The sequence below is a fragment of the Biomphalaria glabrata genome, chromosome 1, assembly GCF_947242115.1.
Source record: "Biomphalaria glabrata chromosome 1, xgBioGlab47.1, whole genome shotgun sequence".
NCBI classification, from domain to species: Eukaryota; Metazoa; Mollusca; class Gastropoda; family Planorbidae; genus Biomphalaria; species Biomphalaria glabrata.
This window is the reverse complement of record NC_074711.1, coordinates 56,734,264-56,755,838: the sequence shown is the minus strand read 5'-3', so window position 1 is coordinate 56,755,838 and position 21,575 is coordinate 56,734,264. Positions and strand designations below refer to the sequence as shown.

The 21,575-nt window shown below is 29.7% G+C and overlaps 1 protein-coding gene across 1 annotated transcript; it reads left to right on the top strand.

The window, feature by feature from the left end:
- The first annotated feature begins 13 nt into the window (after nt 1-13).
- On the top strand, nt 14-20,449 carry LOC106052277 (bridging integrator 3-like). Its single transcript, XM_056003748.1, has 10 exons — nt 14-192; nt 4,106-4,163; nt 10,637-10,677; nt 10,813-10,874; nt 12,493-12,629; nt 15,416-15,456; nt 16,182-16,242; nt 16,449-16,529; nt 17,921-18,055; nt 19,005-20,449. Exons 1-10 carry the CDS (start codon nt 185-187, stop codon nt 19,149-19,151), a joined length of 771 nt encoding a protein of 256 aa, XP_055859723.1. The 5' UTR covers nt 14-184; the 3' UTR covers nt 19,152-20,449.
- The last annotated feature ends 1,126 nt before the right edge of the window (nt 20,450-21,575 follow it).

Below are 21,575 nucleotides of genomic sequence, written 5' to 3'. Positions count from 1 at the left end.
TACTGACAGTATAGCTATGCTATGCCTAAGGCCATTCGTTGAAAAATAGGCTTATTAAAAAAAAAAAAAGCCAAAAAAATAAGATCTATTCTAGACTCTAGATATAGATCTAGGTCTATAGCTAGGTCTCGATAGAATCGAGCTATTTAAAAATAATTCTTTGATATGCAAGATCTTGTTAAAAATGAGTTGGTATGTTTTTTAATGTTACAGTAACTTGAGTGAGATTATCATTATGTAAATTGTAATGTATGATTATCAGATTTGAGTAACTTACACTACTTACACAGACTTACAGTGACTACTTACTAGATCTAGATCAGATGATAGATCTACTCGTCTTCTACTCTAGATCTACTTTAATACTTACAGTTACAATACTGTCACTAGTTAAGTTACAGTGTACACACTCAATGACACTGAGACTGAGTCACTGACTTACTTATAACTTACTACAGTACCGAGTTACATCTCTGTATTATGTAATCTCAGTTAATCTGTCATGATCTGTTCTGTACTACTTAGTACTAGATCTAGATTTCTAGATCTATTTAGAGTAACTTACGTTTATCGAACAAGTTAAGCTCAGTCGCCGACATTTTTTATGTTTGAATTTGTGTATCTCCATAAGAATTAGACCTAGAAAAAAGTGTTTGTATCTGTGAACTCCTCATTCATTTTTCTTAAAATGTAGACACATGTTTTATTCTATTACTACTCATAGTTAAAATTATATTTGATGTTAAAGTGGGTCAGGTCGATGCTTTCAAACATCGAACATCATTTTACAGCTACCTTCAAGAATCCTATAGATCATATCGAACATATTAAGAAACTATCGAACACACGAGAATTATGGTGTTTTAAAAGTGTTATAATCTTTAAATTTTGTGAAAAGTATGGTGTTTCAAAAGTGTTATCTTTAAATTTTTAAATTTTTTTTATTTATATCATTTTCTTTTTACGCCATGTCAAGACAGACAGCTGAAAAGCTATGGTAGCTTGTGAGCTGTGTTACCTATAGATGTAGATTCTATAGATCCGCCCTCCCTAAACCACCTGGTTGACCAAAAAAAAACGTATTTTAGAGCACGCTTAGTATTTGTCACACACACACAAACAACATATATATATATATATATATATATCAAGCCTAGTGTTTATGACCTAATTAGCGGCTTGACCGTAGGTACTCTAGAAATGGCTCCTCCCCCTTTCCCCTCAACATTGTTCTTACTACAACTTGAACAATGTTTTGGGGCTGTTTTGATGGCCTGGTTTACACCTGTGTGTTGCGCTATCACTGAGCATTTTTTGTTTGTTTTATGTTAGTCTGGTGGTTGCGTTTAGATTGAGTCTTGAAATTTACATTGTTACTTTGCACTGAAAAAGTGTGAATGTTGGAGAGTGGAATTGTGTTAGAAGAAAGCGCGGGTAAGGGGGTGTAGGCAGAATAAGAGAGTGGTTAAATTTGTTATTGTTATTATTTTGTGTATTTGTGAAGTTTCAAACGAGTGTCTTTGTAGCGCATTATGAGCTTTATCATACTTTATGGCAAAAAAAATATATATATATAATTTTATAGACCCGGCACCACACGTCTAGATCGAGAAGCACAACTGACTCTGTATTTGAGACTGACGTCACATTTTAATGGTTGATCAATTTTTGATGATCTCTGGATACAGTGTCTTGACTGTTTCTTTCCCCCCCCCCCTCCCTTTTTTTTTACCTGCCAAAGACATTTTTATTTCAAAATACCAAATCTACATTCTATACCTCCCCCTTTGCCCTTTCGTTTTATGAATATCTCTTCACATCAATCACATGCCCTAGGTATTGGTTTATAACACATAATTCAGAAGTTAATAGAATGGGGCATCTGAAAAAAACAACAACAACTGAATATATTTTACTTTTATGGCCCTGTTGCAGTCGCAATAATGTAAGTAGCATTAAACTATATGTGTCATAAAATCAAGCTTTTATAATAGGTACAATTAGTGAATATCGATGTAAATATATTTACTTAAAAAAATAGAGAACATTTACTGTAAACCACAAATAGCTGATACTAATTGTAACACATGAGTAATTTATATCTGTACTTTGCATTACATTATTTAAAAAAATAACAATTAAAAAAATATATTATTTCAATATTTTGTCTTCTTTGGGTTATATCCCTTTGATGTTTATTTTTAACATTGAAATGGTGTTCAATATTTTACGAAGCTGAGATTGCTTATATAAAAACAGCAACTATTGAATACCCCCTATTTAAACCTCAATTTTCATGTTTGGGTAGCAAAAGACATGTTAAACAAATAGTTGCAAATATTTATCAGCCTAATTACAAGCATATTGTATAGGTTTCGTTGAGCTTAAAAGCATCATTGGCATTAAAAAATACCCTTAACCCGAGACTCACTTCACTCTTCCCAAGAGGTAAAAAAAAAGTGACGTTTTGATACCAATATTACCTATGCACTTTGAATATAAGTAAAAATATTATCCTCGGGTGAAAATGAAACTAAATATAACTTAACTATATAAAAACAGCAACTACCGAACACCCCCTATTTAAACCTCAATTTTCATGTTTGGGTAGCAAAGACACGTTAAACAAATAGTTGCAAATATTTCTCAGCCTAATTACAAGCATATTATATAGGTTTTGTTGAGCTTAAAAGCATCATTGGCATTAAAAAATACCCTTAACCCAAGACTCACTTCACTCTTCCCAAGAGGTAAAAAAAAAGTGACATTTGATACCAATATTACCTATGCACTTTGAATATAAGTAAAAATATTATCCTCGGGTGAAAATGAAATTAAATATAACTTAACTATAAAGAAATGGACGATGCACAATAGGAATGGACTAATTTCGTTATAATCATCAAATTTTTAAAAATACAATTGGGTGTTCGATAAGTACCTTAAAATGAAGGTGTTCAATAGACGTAAGTTACTCTAGATCTGGTCTGTAGTTTTATATAGATTCTAGTATTTCTAGATCTAGAATCTAGACCTTCGCTTATATAATAAATCTACACGACTACAGTGAGTAACATTGTAGATTTATATACTATATAATTAGTAGATCTAGATATCTAGATCTATAGTAGTATAGTATAAATCTAGATCCAGACTATTCCAGACTCTATCTCTAGTGACTAGACTATATATATATAGATAGATTTAGTTTAGTACTATCAATGTATCAATAATACTTAATAGTCAATAGATTTTTACTAAATTTGAGATCTATAGATTCTAGATTTTATAGATAGACTCTAGACCTAGTAAGTACTTTGACAAAATAATTCATAATAAATATATAACAACAGAAACTAACTAGTTATCTAGTTATGTAGAGCTTGCTGAGAGGTTTACATTTATTACAAGGCAAACAAGGACACCAAATTTATCTTTCTATGTTATATAGCATTATAGGAGCGAAGTTATGCTGTTTTATGTGTATAAGTATGGACTAGAGAAAATGTCAGAAAAACTGTGATCGAAAAAATGAATTTTGTCTTTAACTCATCATAACTTTATAACCATTATAATAGAGATAGAAGCTTGAAATTTGGAACAAGGATACCCCATTTTATGTTTTTTAATTTCATTGCTTCATCTCACATGCAGCTATCATTCATTCACAACTAATCCAATTTCATGAATTTGAATCTCAATCCTTTGTAAATTGACTTTGATCCTTTTTCTAGAATGCGTTTGGTAGAAACTTCCTCAGCTTTATAATATGTATTTAACATTTTGATAGCATTATCTCCACTATGTTGATCAAAGATAAGCCTTTAAACAATGAATCATTCATACTTCATATCATCAATGAGAATCGCTAATGTCTGGCGCTGCAGGTCGCTGCATCATGGGGTGACTTAATTTAACATCAACAATTATTAATAAGCTGATTTCCTTTTGTATTTTCTGCACCTAAGGAAAGAAAAAAAGATTTTAATACAGAGTCACTCTTTTGAATTGAGACCTCTCTAATATTATAATGTTACTCTCAGTCTTTAACTTCAGTTATGTTTACTGAATTATAGTTTTGTCTTTGCTTAACATTTTTCTCCAGGAATCCATTCAGCAGATCTTCTTCATCATCTTTGAAGAAACCAGTGTTATCAAAGCCAGTGAGTAAATTGCAAAGCATTTTATTATATCATAGATTATTTTACTTAATTTTATTATTACTGGGCTTATTTATTATTTCATAATTATTGTCATCCATATGTCCTTTTTGTTGATGTTATCGTTTTGGATAGTATTTTAATTATGTTAGCGAATAATAGTGAAATAGCAAAAGATTATTCCTGTTTGTAGAACATGTAATGCCAATCCTTGTCAATAATTGTTCTTATCAGAATATTTGTGGCAAAGCCTCATGAAAATTTTCTGTGATGTGTTGACTTGTTTTGGAAATGCATCCCTAACTGTACAAACTTCTAATTTTCTAATTCTTAAATAGTTATTATCCACTTCACTTGACTGTTGTTCCTTCCCTGTTTTCAGTATCCTTTGGTTTAAAAAATGTTTGAAATTTTGTACACAACAGAAGGATTCAAACCCTTAACAAGAAAGGGACTGTTGTATAAATCAATGCTGTAGATCACTTGGTTACACTTCCATTACAAGTGAGCTTGAACTATGAGAAAAACTAGAATTTATATAAATAAATTATTACACTGTGTTTAGAATTATTTTTTTATCTCTTATACAGATTCCTAAATCATTGCTGACAGTTTATTTGTATTAGCTGGGAAACAAATGTATGATGCTTAATTAATCAAATGTTTCCTGTATTTTTATCAATGAAAAGTAGAGATTTGTTTTTTACAAAAATAAAGTATAACATTTTTTTACACACTATATCAGTGTTATGCGGCAGACAAAAAGAAAAGAAAATACAAATGTTCTTCACAAAACTATTACTCTCATTTTACAGAATTTCAAAACTTTGCTAAAATCAAAGAAAAAAAAACACATAAAAAACAAAGCTTATATTAAGTGTATCAATTAATGTGGATCAGTCACATAATTATAAATATGATTGACCTAGACATATAAATCTGTGTGATAGAAATTTTTTTACCAATTTTTAGCGGCCCCCGTAAGGGGAAAAAGCCGCTATTAGGTTTGTGCAAAATGTCCGTCTATCACACTCAGATCTCGAAAACTAGAAGAATTTTGAAAAATATTATTTCACCATTAAATGCAGCTTGAAAAGTTTAGGTGCAACGGCTACTTTTGGTTTTCTAAAAGCAAACGGTTAATTTATAAAAATACACCAATTCTAAAACAATTACTTAAATGTAAGGGAGGCAATGTTACAATATGCTAACAAAGATGGACAATTTTTGTGTATTTTCAGTATCACTAAGTCAAATATATTTATAAAATGTACAGGAAATGTTTACAACAAATATAAATAATAGTTAAAGATGTTTTTTCTTGTCAACTAGCTGCTAAAAATAAAAGAAAACATTTCTGTTTGTTTATAAAGGCAAATAATGCACTTTGTATGTAAATATCACGCACATTTTTTAAAATGGATTTTTTATGCAGCGACTTTCATGCAGTAGCGTAACGATGCAACATGACTAGGTGCTAAACCAATTCCTTAAACTTTTTAAAAAATCAGATTTTATTTATTTTTTGTTTAGTGCCCCCATCCGAATAAAACAAGATTATTTTTGTGCATTTTGTCTGTTGGCCGGTCTCTCTGTCACGATTAACAAATAACACTAGTGGCTATTGTAAATCTGATTTAACCTTTAATTTTTCATTCAGAAATATTGCAATAGTTTTAAGTATCTATAATAGATTGTTCCGGATGTTTTGTGAAAAACAAATCAATGCTAATGAATATTTGTTTGCTCTTCTAACTTATATTAGATTTTATTTCCATGCTTAAACGTTGCAAGAAACACATGATCTTTATTATATTATTCCGGTTTTTTAATGTAAATAGCATATAAATGCTTAATAAAAATATCTATACTGATTTATATTTCATTAACTATAAAGTTGTTCCGGATATTGTTTTATAAAAAATAAATTATGTCAAATGATTGTTTGATATCGCATAATTGACTAATATTACACTTATATTCTTTGACACTACATCACTATAGTTTATTTATCAATATCAATTGTTCCGAATTTTTAACTTAAAACAAATTTATGTCAAATAATTATATTTTTTTTCAAAAATATCGGCAATAGGTTATTCAGGATTTTAAAATAAGAAAGTAATTTACTAGAAACGATTATTGAAAATCACTTTTTAGACTTATTTTACAGTTAATTTTCTTGCCGAAACATAATAAAAGTTGTTTAATCGGTAAAGAATGTTCCGGATTTTATTTCCAAAAAGAAATCGACCTACATTAACTTAATTTTCTTACAAATCGTCGCCAAATATTATCCGAATTTTAAATGAAAAATCTAATAACGCTAATAAATGTTTGAAATCCCTCTTTTAATAAGTAAAACAAATAATTTTCTCATTTACGAAAATTGGTTGTTCCGGATTTTTTTATTAAAAATAGTTTAACTCTATTTATGTAAAATCGCACTTCTCTCTTACACTACATTTAACTTTCTAGCTAAAATGTTAGAAAATCTAATTATCGTTAATATTATGCTCTGATTTTAAAGGAAAACAACTTCCTAACACCAAAGTATGGTTTCAAAATCTCTCCATAAGTCTATGGTACATCTAATTTTCATAACAGACCATTCCACAAATTTATTAACGGTATTTGGTTAATCTGGAATTCTTATTTTCTCTCACTATAAATATATAAACATCCGGAACAATCTATTATAGAAACTTAAAACTAATGCGATGTTTCGGAAGGGAAATTAAATTTTAATCAGATTTTCAATAGGTTTTAGTCTTTTTTTTCCTCGCTATTAACATGACGGACAGACATACTGACAGACAAAACAAAAAAAAAGCATCTTTAATCCATTTATATATATATATATATATATATATATATATATATATATATATATATATATTAAGTCTAACTTGCCCATCAAATGAAATGCTAAAAGAACAAACTCGGTGCACCAATGTCTATGAACCCTCGAGAAGCTGCTTGTATAGAAGACATTTTTTAGTCTAACTAGGACGTGTGACGTAATGGAATTTTTTTCCTTTGACATCATATGGAGTTAATTCTTTAAATGAAATGCTAAAAGATCTCACCAATGTCTATGAACACTCGACAAGCTGCTCAAGCTGCTCGTATAGATGACATCTTTTAGTCTAACTAGGCCGTGTAACGTAGTGGATTTTTTTCCTTTGACGTCATATGGAATAAACTCTTTAAATGAAATGCTAAAACAACTCGGTATAGTAATGTTTATTGAACCTCGTAATGTGACTCGCATTTTAAAAAGACATAATAGCTAGATTTAGATCTAATCTAGATTTTTTACACTAGATCTAGATTTTTTTTTTACACTAGAGCTAGATTTGTTACACTAGATCTAGATTATTTTTTTTCTTACACTAGAGCTAGATTTTTAAAACTAGATTTAGATTTAAGTTCTAATTAAAATCATTATAGAATCTAGATCTAGAATTTCTTGGTTTAGTTTGGAATGTTTGTTGTTTTACATGTTTCGGGTGTTCCTTCAGAGTTGTAGTCCAAACCTCCCATAGGATGACGGGGGATGGGAGCGGGCAGGGTTTGAACCTGGGACCATTGATGAATCCAAACGACAGTCCAGCACGCAAACCACACTACCAGACAACCATGATTTAGACTAGACCAACATCTATAATTTTAATTTCTAGGCTTAAAGTGTAGATTTTTATTTCTTAAGTCTAGATTGTCAATATGTTAATATTGCAATGTTATAAAATACTAAAACTTAGTAAAACTAATCTACTTTTTTAATATTTCATATTGCAATTAGTCTATTAATTGATTATCTAGTGTTTTTTTTTATATAAATCTTATCTAAATTACATCTACATTATCCCAAATATATATTTTAGATCTAGATCTAGTAGATATAGATATTGAGAGTGCTAAATTAGTAGTTTAATTTAGGTAGATCTACATCCTCATTCTAGTTCCATTTAAATGAAAATGCTCAATACCAAAAGATTATCTAAAATCGCTATTCTGACATATTATACATATCCGGTAGTTGTCATTCCGTAATGTGTAGGTATATTATCAATAGTAGGCTATTAGTTTGTAACCAGTTTGTCATTAGATTAAGAGCAATGCCTGGTCGTGCGGTTAGCACGCAGGACTGATTATCTCTACTGTCTCTGTTTCATACCCTGCTCGATGCCATCCTCAGTCGACCAGCAAATATGCAGATCCGACAGGGATCCGTCTCCCACGGGGCCGCCTCTGAGTTTTTGTGGCAACACAAACTCTCTTTGTAATCTTGTTGTTTTTTTTTAGCTTTCTCAATGTGCTATGATCCTATCACTTTTCTGGGCCACTCGTGAAAGGGGGAAGGAAGAAGGGGATATCTTGGTAAATATTTACATGATCGTTTTTAAAATGCATAAAAAAATGCTCACTCCGGGCTCAAGATTCCTCAAGGCGACTAATTCAACTTATACCACCACATCTGTCAAAGATGATTTCTTTCCCTTGTTCAAGATACCAAACAAAATAATTAATTACCAATAGTTAATTAACTAATTTGTTAATTTTTTAATTGATTCTTGATAACATTGATAACATGTAAAAACTATTTACCAGACAGACAGAGTGAATTGACATAAACTTTGTAAAAATATTTCAGAATCACACTATTGCATTTTTATTTATTGCAGACACTTATACATTTGTTACAAAGCTTATATCAACTCACTCTGTCTGCCTGGTAAAAAGTTTATAAATGATATTTTTCAGAAATATGCTGAATTAGTCCCCTTTATAGGTTGCCACTCTAAATTGAAACTAACAATATGTAACTATACAATCATCTCTAGTTATAAGTGCCTCACTAGCAGAGTGGTTAGCGCCTTGACCTGAGGAGGCGTGAGCTCTGAGTTCGATTTCAGGTTATTCCCCTTTATTTTTTTATTATTTTTTTGCGTTAATGCTTTTCAAAACAGATTTCTGTAAAATCCACCCAGATATCTCTTTCTTTCTTCCCACTTCTCTCCTCCTCCTCCCCACCCCCAATTTTTCCCAGTTAGTCTAATTTGTAAAAATATCGTAACGCGCAAATTTATCGTTGGTGATCTAAATCTTTTACAAATGTAACTACATGACTTATCCAAACTAATTGATACAATTACACTTCTTATAAGTTTTTTTTAAATAGTATTTTTTTATATTTTTTTTGTATATATAATTTTTAAAAGTGAACCCAGATAAAAATGTGTTTTTAAATTTGTGTGTTTTATTTTATTTATTTGTGTTGTATCATTTGTGTGAGTCAATCTACTTCACCAAGTATAAACAAAATCTGACTTCACAAAATGTGTGTTCACCCTCTGCAATGCAGGACCTCTTCTTTATCCTTGCCCTCCAAGGAAAAATAATAAAAATTTATGATCTAATACTAATAAATAAATAAACAACTTTGAAAAATAGAACGACATGTCTTGTTAAAAATGTATGTATACTTTTAATACTTTATAATATAAAAAAGCTTAAAAATTATCAACTGGGACTATGGGCCTGTACGTTTGAAAAATTCTTTAAAAAATAATAAAAAAGAGCTTTATCCGGTTTTCACTAAAGAAAGAAGAGCACCATGTTCTCGTTTTAAACTAGAATTGATGAGCTCTTCTTTTGGGAAAGTTTTAAAACTGTTTCTAGCATCCCAATGCATTCATTCTATTGTATTAGGACTTGGCCGTAAACAACACACCATTCTGTTGGAATCAGAGAATTTTTTTTTTTAAATTCTAATCAAAATTATTATTAACATCTAATGGGGGCTGTGTGGATCAATATTTCAAGTTAAAGAATTCTTTTCATAAGATGACTTTTTTTGTTGCTAAATATACTAATTAAAAATGTTAACTAAAACAAATATATAAATATTTCACCCCAGAAACTCTTTATTATTATTTGTAGCAACATCAGGTATTATTATGTATGATGGGAATATAATTGTCTACCTTAAATGTTGATTTTAACAAATCTTCATAGTTGACTTAAAAGTCAATACAATTATTATCGATTATCTGAATAATTGGTAATTTTTTTCTGTCCAGATAGCCAAATAAAGTGGAATATTATAAATGGTCCATTTCACCAACAATACAAAGAAAATCCATATGGGGAATCGAGCCGTATATAAACATAAAATTCAAGTAAAATATACAGGGGAGCAAAGTATTATACTTAGTAGCTTACAATTATTGAGAACAATAATTGCTGATCTTTCTCTGCACATCAGCAAAACCACTTAGTATACTGTAAAATAAAAAAAAAGGCAGTCTGGATATTTGATGCTTTGTAAAACATGCTTGTATCTAAATTCATATTTTGCTTTTTTTATATATATATATTAATTTTAATTTTAGTAATTTTATTTAATGTATCTGATATTTTATAATTAGCATTAAAAAATAAATAAAGGTAATAATCTTCTTGTTCTCCAGGCACAAAGGGAATTTGAAAAAGAACTTAAGAAGCTTGATGAGTAAGTTTATTTATCAAATGTTGAAATGTTGTGTAGCATCATTTTTTTAAAATTGGTTTTACTAACAATTAAACGTCAGTCCTATTACATATATATCATTATGTAACTTATGTCATTATATAACTGTATTTCAAGCTTAGAAGAACTAACAAGAAGACTCTATAAAGATGCCAAGAAACTCACAGAAGCCAACAATGGTAGTTATCTTTGTTATCTCTGCCATTAAACATGTGTTTATATATATATATATATATATATATATATATATATATATATATATATATATATATATATATATATATATATATATATATATATATATATATATATATATACTAGCCGGATATGAACTGCAGCCAGCAGGCCTTAGTTAGGATGTTATTGATAAAATTAAAGTGCATTGGATTTAGCTCTATGCCAAATTTAATTTTGCCTTGAAAATAAAAGTGAAATAATAAATGGATTACACATTTATCCAACATATTCATACCAAATATAAATTAATTACTGTGAAAATTGGTTTATCCATTTTGTTAAAAGGTTTTGTTCTTTAATAAAGATAATTTAGGAATTTTATATTTTTAGGGCCCTCCAGTTTTGGGAGGACATTAAACATACACTTTGATGTCTTACATGAGCTAAGGTACATTTATGCCAAGTTTTATTAAGATTCATCAAACAGTTTTGATTTCTATGCAGGACATATATACATAATGCTTATACTAGACATTTAAATATATATACATATACTAGACAGATATTACCCATTGCCCGCGGGTCTTAACTTGCGTATTGCTGATATAGTCACCTATAGTGCATTAGAAACAATTAAAGAAAATAATAATGTTATAAGTAAAGCGAATGCATGAATTCATGAATAAAAAAATATTATGAATAAAGCTAAAAATAGCTAATTGACCTGAATCCAATTTTTTATGAAAACATTGGCTTTTGTATAGATCTATATTTAGAAGCATGCGATATCAAGAATAGATATGCACTCAAGGCGTACGAATGTATGTAAAAATGCTTTAGATAAACAAATTTGAATGTTAATTTGATTAAAATATGAAATGAATGGACTATAATTAGTATGTTTATGTGTTTAATTATAAAACTATCTTTGTGAAGAGAAGTTCTATCATCTTAGAGTTGAATTAGAGTTTTAGACCTAGGAATAGAGAGATGTGTAACATTTCGGGTAATGTCTAATGAAAGAATGTACGTTGGGAATTCTAAATTCGCAGATATAAGGAACAAATTTATGTAAAAATGCTTTTGAAACACAAATTTGAAGGTTAATTTTATTAAATAATGAACTCAATTGACTATATTTTGTATTTTCATGTGTCAAAGTATCTGCGCAAAGTGTAGTTCTTAAAATTAGATCTAGATCCTTTCGATCTTTTCTCATGTAAACATGGCCTAGATCGATGAAGTTATAATGCTTTCATAGAGTTACTCAACTTTTTTTTTTTTGAGGGTCTTAAGTTTGTTTTAGGGCTACAATACATTCACTACGGTCTAAGTTAGTACCCAAGGAACATTTCTGCCAATTTTTATCAAGGTTGGTCAAGCGGTTTTAATTTCTATTCGGCACATACATACATACATACATACATACATACATACATACATACATACATACGCCATACTTTCTACTTTATAATATAGATATATTTTGTATATATATATATATATATTTTATATATTATATATATATATATATATATATATATATATATATATATATTCATTTTAATTCCAATTCTATTAACTAATAAAGAAAATTTTTACTTTACAATCAATACATAGTTTTGTCCAAGTCGGAGCGTAAACTATCCCAGGAGCTACTTTCCACTCAACTTTGTCAATCAGAGGATACTTTCAAAAATATAATTGATGAATGGGATGCTGCGATGGTTAAAATGGATCTACATATGACTGACAGGGTTAGTTCTTTTTAAGCCTGCTTGTACTAATACATCATTCCAATTTTTTTTTTCATCATTAATGCTTTTTTTTCATATTAAAATTAGATTTGAATAAATAAATAAAAAATTGTTGATAATAGTTATAGCAAAAAAAGTTACTTACTATATTTTCCAAAGATTTCATGGAGCAAAGAAGGTTTAAAAATCTGAATCAAATATAACACAATAAGACTTGAATGTAAAACCCAACTAAAAATTTTCAATTATCATCAGTGTAACTAATTAATGCAAGAAACTAATATTCAAATATTCTTGTCATTGTACCCTCAGAAAATCCTAATCTGTAGTGTCTAGTGATGGGCAAAAGTTAACTAAAAAGTTGCTAACTTTTAGTTTAACTAAAAAAAATTAGTTAAGGCCAAAGTTTAATTAAAAAAAAAAAGTTTAGTTAAAATTCTAGTTTAATTAATTTTTTTTAGTTACAAACTAAAAAGTTTAATTACAAATTTTACAAACTTTTTTAACAGACATACCAATAAATATTTAGATCTATGTAATTTGGAGAATATATGTAATAAATAATAGAGAGGAGAAATAACTAGAGGGTGCACAGGTCACTAGAAAGCCTTTTGACCTTTACCCTATAATGGTCGCTATTCCCGCCAATTCAATGTATTTGAAAGGCGAGAAAAATAAACTTGTTCATTATATTCTAGCAAGTTTCGCTGCTTGATAAATCCTGATAATTCATTGCTTCTATTGATCTACATTTTGTTGCTTTTTTTTTTAAACACCAGTGTGTTCCTGTATAGCTGCAGGCAAAGAATTTTGCTTTACTATAGATCTAAAAGAAATGTCGACTCTTTTTATTTTATTTTAAAACTTTTTACTAGTAGATAGATCTAGAGTCTAGTGACGTCTAGTCTATTAGTATTAGAATTAATCTAGACTACTATAGTCATAATAGTCTATATTTAATTATTTTAGTCTCTAGGCTTAAGTAGAGTCTAACTCTTAGTAGTCTTAGATCTAGATGTAAATTTAAAATTATAAGTCAATAATATAGATCTAGGTAGTTTCGTATTCCCCCCGAGTCACGTGGTTGTGTGTATACAACGCGCACCGTGCTTAGTTTTAGTTAGTTTGTAGTGGGAATCTGAAGCGTTTTAAGTCAATATTTAGTGGTTTCAATTTACTCATTAGCGCTAAACTATAATTTGTTAATAACAGGAGAATCTACAGATAATTTTTTTTTTTATAGTTTCAACTAAAACAAATAGTTAAACCTTTGATAGAAGGTACCGAAGCGTTGGCCTATAATCTGCCATACTGAGATCAAGATTTCTTGATCTACAATGAATGACTACACTTACAGTTCTTAGCGTTCGGGTAACCAGTCCTAGAAAAAAAAGTAACACTTTCATCCCCCCCCCCCCCCTTTTTTTCCTCTCTGTCCAAAAGTAAACAAGCTTGAACTTGAGTGTGTGTATTGGTGGTCAGATAGCTCTAGGGCTAGTGTGTAGTCGATATGTCGACTAGTTGTTATAAAAGATAAAAAGACTGCCATGTGTTTTCCTTGTGCGTAATAGGCTTCAGTTGTTTAGCGAACAAATAACACATCTGATAGTCAAGGATAAATCAAGATCTACTCTTACAGTTACACAGGCCAAATGTGTCTTACCCCGCCCTTTCATTGTTAAATTTGGTTTCTAAGTAATAAAATAGATCTAGATCTATTTCGTCAACGCATTTTTGAAACTTTAATGTAACATTTTGTGAATTTCTTAAAAATGATAGAACTTTTAATAACATAATAATACATCATGTATCCAACACAATAACCGGAAAATGAAATACATAACGTTAAAAAATAGCTGAAGTTTATGAAAATAACAATGTTTCAACTAATTTTGCCCATCACTATCTAAAGGTAACTTATATTAGAACTTGGACAATTACTTCTAATTTCTTTCTATAATAGTATTCTAATTCTAGTGATTCTATTAAGATCTACATCTATCCCATAAAGACATTTAAATCTTGTTTCATGTGCACAAATAAATGTTTATTACATTTTGCTAAAGAGATTGGTTGTGCTTTATATTTTTCATGTTTGGCTGCTTCGTCCTTAAAAAAGGTCAAAATAGTTTGTAAAAGTTTAACTAAAGTTTCTTAGTTTAGTTTAACTAATTTTTTCAATTTGTGATTAACTAAAAGTTTAATTACTTTTTTTTAGTTCAAACTTAGTTTTAGTTTAACTAAAAAAATTTAGTTTAGTTCCCATCACTAGTAGTGTCAGAATGTAATAGGTTTGATTTCTTACAGTACTGGTATCACTTTCTTTTCTGCCTTGACCTATGAGACTGTCTTCAGTAACATATAAGACAGAGTTTCCCAAACTTTTTCCCTTATGGAACACTTGCACATTCTGAGTATTTAGCGGAACACTTTTCTTATTTTTGAGAGAGATTAATTCACATGGTGGCCTTTTAATTAATTATTCTAGTAGTTCATGGAACACTTATTTAAGCTTTGTGGAACACAGTTTGGGAAACACTGATCTAAGACATTGGTGGAATCACTTTGCTGAATGATGCCAGCAGTAGAATAATGTCAGTTTCCTTAACTCTCGTGTCTACTAGCACATTTGTTCAATAAGAAGGGATTTTTGCAACCATTTTTTTAAAGAGTCTTATAGTGAAAATCAACCTGGTATTTTCCTTATAAAATAATAGTGATACAAAAGTGTATATTGTAGGGAAAAAAAAATCTTCCAAACTAATAAATAAATTTACCATTTTCAGAATGTTTACTTGCACAGAACAGTTTTAGAACCATTGAAAAAGTAAGTATATATTAAGATACAGAAAATGTATTCAAACTGACTTTGTAAATTATTTAAAAAAAAACACAGAAATATGCAAGAATCGAAGTTGTTGGTGACTATCTGTGAGAATAATTAATTGGGTTAAAGAGCAAGCTTTGATATTTTTTTTAGCACTTTTTTGTTACATAAATAATTGAGTAGTATTTGTTAATATAAAGAACTAAGCTTACCTTTGGGTTAACAAAAAGTTACAGGAAATATTCGTATGTGGGCTTCAGAACCTGTGTACATGCAGGACCTATTTACATTTAAAACATATTTGCCTGTCATGACATTCAATCAGCACCTGTAAAAATAATGCACATGGTCTTGCATGTGACTGTCAGAATACAGCCAGAAATGAATAAATTGATGGGCATAAACCACTTGGCAATCTATCTAGGTGGCTCGAGTTTGAATCCCAACTCGAGCTGAGAGCTGCTGAGCACTTAATAATGACAGCAGGGAAACCTTCTCCCCAATACCCCCTCCCACCACAAAAGAGATTTGACCATAACGCACTAAGCGTGTTTATAACATGAAAGTTTTGCTATACAAAGAAATTTTTAAAAAAATGCTCAAAATCATTAGCAGCTTTTCCCTTTTGAAGGGGGGAGGGGGTTGCACTTTAAAATAGCTAGAATGTAATAGTGCTAATTATTTTCTTGATTTTAAATTTCAAAAAATGTTTCGATTCCTTTCAGATTTGTGAGCGTATTTCCCTATGCCCAAGTAGCTGTGAAGAAACGAGAACAGAGTTTACAGGTAAGTTAGTGGTGGTTCTTGTGAGCCTAGGAAAGAGCATTACTGGTCTATAGTTGTGTTTCTGTCTGGGAGAGTATACAAGTTTACAGGTATATTAGCTGTGTCTATTGAGCCTTTAGCTGTGTGTATGAACCTAGGAGATTCTCATATTGCAACTTGACATTTGAGCATTTTGTTGATTTACTGTTTTGTATTTTTCTCTGTAGGAGTTCCAGAAGTGTCAGGACAAAATGAGTAAATATCAAGATAGAGACAGGACAGGCCCCAATGCTGTCAAACTTGAGATGGTAAGAAATGCATTCTATACATTTTTACATCATAGTTCATTTCTAAAAAAAAAAAATGTATTTGAATATTAGAAATTGCAGATATTTTACAAATCCTTGTCATGGGTGGAGGGACACTTGGTCGGTGGACACAGATTTAAAAAATGGCTTTTAACAGTTTTCATACAAATTTGACAGGTTATATATATCTTAAGGAAAAACTTTTCTAGCTAATTGGCCACACAGTGAAAACTGATCTGACTCAATAATTACCTTAAAATTAAATTTGGTCAATTTTGAACATGCTATCAGTGGGCATCCCTAAATTCTGCTCAAATGTTTCTTTTTATTTTGAATACACTTCAGTGGGAATTTTCTCACTCTTTTCAAATGTTTCTTTGTATTCAGATACAAAGAAGTTGAATAAATAAATAAATAGACATTTTGCCCATCTTCTTGTGTAGAAATCAGGTAGAATTAATTAGTGAAAATATACATATGTATATAATACTTATATAATTTATCAATACACAATTTCAATACCAGATCCTTATCTCTGTAAGTATTCAAGTCTTTTAATGTTTCCAAGTCTAGATCTTTATCACCAAACTAGAATTTTTCTATTCTCTGAGTAAATGTATACATAGGAGTAACAAAGATGACTATCATCCTGCAAAATGGCAAGGTATGACAGTCTCTGCAGGTCTGGGAAACCACAAGTTCTTGACTTGCATTATGCATAACAGTAGGGTCTCTCTGCCCAGGGCCTTTGCAATAAGGGGTTTGAACCTCTCAAGCACTCTCTGAAATGGAGTATGAAGATGATGCCAGTGAATAGGTTATAAACCCTGATCAAAGTGCTTATGAACTAACCTGCAAATGTTTGTTTTAGCAGTACACTTTATGCTCAGGATGTTGTCTTTAGAAGAATGTTCAGGAAACTCGTACAACTCTTAAAGTTTATTGTTTTGGTCACACAGTCTCTTTATGAACAATTTCACATAGATTTTAAACTAGGATTTAACTGAAGAAATAAAATCAATAGTTCTTCTGTCAGAAATGTCCTGTTCCTTGGGTAATCAATCAAATCTGTGTTCTACAAAGAACTCTACACCACATAGGCTTTATACTCATTTCTGTCACATAACCTTTTTTTTTCTTTAATGGATAAAAGAAATAGAACTCATTCCCCATTGAGTATAGACAATTCACATACATATTCAAAATGTATGCTTATTAGTTTGCAATTGTTATATTCGATACTTATGCATTTTTTGTTATGAACAAGTTTACTTCAATAATATTAGGTTTGTTATATTTACATTTATTACATTTTAAAAGCACATTAAGCCAAAAGAATATAAAACAGCATTAGACGAATTATTTTATGGCCACAATATTTTTGTCTTCAGAGTAAAAAAGCACTTCAAGCTGCTCAAGCTGAATTCACACATCAGAACACAGCCCTGATGGAAGACATTCCAAAGATGATTGACAACCGTACTGATTATTTTCAGCCTTCACTGGAAGCAGAAATCAAATCTCAAGTAAATAGATCTGTACCTTTAAATTACATTAATTTCTTTTAGAATCTTAACACAAATTGTGAGTGTAAAGATGTTTCACTAGAAGTTATTCAGTCAGAAAGATCATAAGCATGGTCTGTCACGGTGATGACCAAAAGGCAATATTTAGATAATTAGAATGGACTCAACATTTTAAACTCAACAATTATTTGTCTGTCATTAATGAAGAGGACGAAATCCAACTAGCAACAAGCCAAATACCGCTATAAAAAATACTATAAAAAAAAGCATAGTCTATATAATGGAAAGAACTGTTCAATTACTTCCATATATCTCAATACTGTAAGCTTTATTTCCCTTTTCTATAAAAAATTTAATTAATTAATTGGTTAATTTTTTAACGAACAATTATGCAAAGTTTAAACTTAATCCGAAAAGGGGAAGTGAGAGAAGAAATTTGTAAAAAAAAAAAAAAACTCCTGCCAGACATACAGATGGAGGGAATGAATATAGGCATTGTAATAATAGAAATATAACATTGGAATTTGAGTAGAGCCATGTAGACACAATTCATAAACTATTTAGCCAATGTGGTACTTATTTATTAGCTTAATGATACAAGTAATGTTAAAGTTAGTAGAGAGGATAGAGGGTGGCACATGTGCACGCTACAGTTATCTATGATTGTAGTAACTGCTTTAAATATATTTTCACAAATCATCTCCAACTTGCATCCTTAAGTTCAGGTAGATACTGAAGACTTTAAAAAAAAGTTTTAAAAATAAAAAAAAAAAAAACTCATGCTTGTTAAATCATGAATGCTAAATAGAAAATTTAGATACATCCTTTTGGAGAGGACTTTGTTTAGTGATTGAAGGAAAATCAAATGAAATTAAAAACAACTAGGTACATATTTAAAAAAAAGAAAACGGTTTTACTTAATATTAAATTGTTATTTTAATCTTTTCAGGTACAGTATACAACTGAAGCAGTCAAAGTATATGGTGAACTGTCCAATTTAATGAATGGCCACAGAGAGCACTCCAAACATGATTATGCCTCACAGATCCAGCATGCCCTAACAGAACTGAAGGCACTATCTATAACTGCTGATTGAATGTTAAGGAACTACCATTTCTAAAGAGTTATTTAATTTTAAAGACAATTAAAGAATCTGTGATTCTAGCTCTACATTCATATCACACATATTTTAATCTACCTGAAACATAACCACCATATTTAAATCTTCTATCTGAAACATAACCAAGTATATTTAAATATTCTATCTGAAACATTACCACTATATTTAAATCTTTTATCTGAAACAGTACTGCTATTAACTTATTACTCTATGCTATTTAATTTTGTTTTTAGCATCTCTCATGTCATGTTTGGTTAATGTATATATAGATTCAACATGTCATAAAAATGTTCTTATTCATCATAGCAAATCACTTTCACAGTAACCTTATCCTAACAACATAATACCATTCTAATACCAACATCAAAACTAAACAACTTAATAGTATCTCTAAACCTTATCTTAGAGCCAGCTTAAATTCTTGACTAAATATAAGAAAACCAGAAATCTTACCATTGATCAATTACAAATTATTGCAACTTGTTAAGGGATGAGAAATGAATTTATACATTAAGTCTGAAACTTATCTATAATTATAAAACCTTTATTTGAATTAATATATATTTGTTAATATTAAGATCACTTTTATTTATCCATTGAGCACATCTAATATTATTTGTATTTGTTTTAAATAACAAAAAACAAACATAAAAAGCCACAATAGACACTTCTTTTGTCTCATAGTTTTAATGTTTTGAAGGTAAACTATTGGAGTCATTGATAGAAAGCATTATGCATGCCCATACTTAATTATGTTGATAGAAAACATTATGCCCATACTTAGTTATGTTGATAGAAAACATTTTGGCCATATTTAGTTCTGTTGATAGAAAACATTATGTCCATACTTAGCTGTGTGAGTTGATAGAAAACATTATGTCCATACTTAGTTATATTCATTTTTTTCCCTCTAATTTTTACATTTATTTTAGGATTTTTTTCAATTTCATTCCTAAAATATTTTGTACATTGTTTAAAAAAGTATTTCTAACATATCAATGTGATTGATATGCATACAAAACTACAACCATCTTACTATACTTGTATTTATTTGATTTTATGGTCAGACTTTTAGTTTCTGTTTAATCGGATCTGTGCAATTTGTTTCTCTACTTTGTACATTGTGATGTCAGAAATGTTTGAGATCATTTCAATGTAATGATATTTACTGGAGAAAATTATTTTTAGTATTGAATTAATTAATTTTTTTTTGCATATTGTCAAGTGCCTTTAATTTTAACTGCTAATTAAATATGTATAATTATAAAGCCATATATTAATCTAGCCTTGGCTTTGTATTGCATAAAAATATAATAGTAATATAAGATTTATGAAGCGTCAATAAAGGCTAATTTAAAAAATAACATTTATAGTATATCAAATCACAAGTTTGATAATAAGTTGAGGGGGAGACCTTTGTCTATAAATAGATACTTAATTGCATGGCAATTGCTATCCATTCCCAATAACTACCAAAGATGGTAGTAACATTCTGCAGAAAGCTACTAACTAACACTTGTGCTATACAAAAAGAACTTGTATACAAATAGTATTAACAAAATGGAATTTAAATTTTGTAAATTCAAATTTTATTAACACATAATCAAGTAGGATACACAACAAAAAGTAAAGTTTCATTTGAGTTACTAATTAAACAGCTTGTGTGACCACTCAGTTTCAGTTGTTAAAATATTAAAATATTGCTAACAAGGATATACATATGAATCAAAAACATAATTCCATAAACTGAATTTGTGAGTAACTACATTGAAACTTAAACCAGGAGCATTCATAGGGTTACCAGACAACAGTGAACTAAGACAAAAGGAAAGAATAAGGCTGGCAAAGGAAGATTTAAAAAAAAAAAAAAGAAAAAGGCTAGAAAAACATTTAAAAACTGCCTTACAGTGTATTAATAAAATAATACAGTACAGTAACTTGCTGAAAGCTCCTTTAGGGGTTCTGGTGGCTGAGTAGATAAGGTGCTTGGCTTCTGAACCGATGAATCTTGGGTTCAAATCTGTGAAGATTGGGATTTCAAAATTATTTTAAGGTTTTTAGAATGCCCTGAGTCCATCCAACTCCAATGGGTACCTGACATTATTTGGTGAAAAGTATAGGTACCATAGCTGGTTATGCTGGCCACATGAATATATAGCTGAGTTGAATATAAGATTTTTTTTATTTCCTATGAACTCAAAGATGGCTGGCCATAGAAATGGATGACCTTTACATCATCTGCTCTATAGATAAGATCTGAAATGGGGTAATTTACGTTATTTTTCTTAGACAAAGTGACTTTTCACAGTAGCTAATCTTAGGTGCAAATATACTTGTGGCATTTCATGCACATCTTTCTTTCAATGGTACTATGTGAAATGAATGCTTCTGAGCCCACTT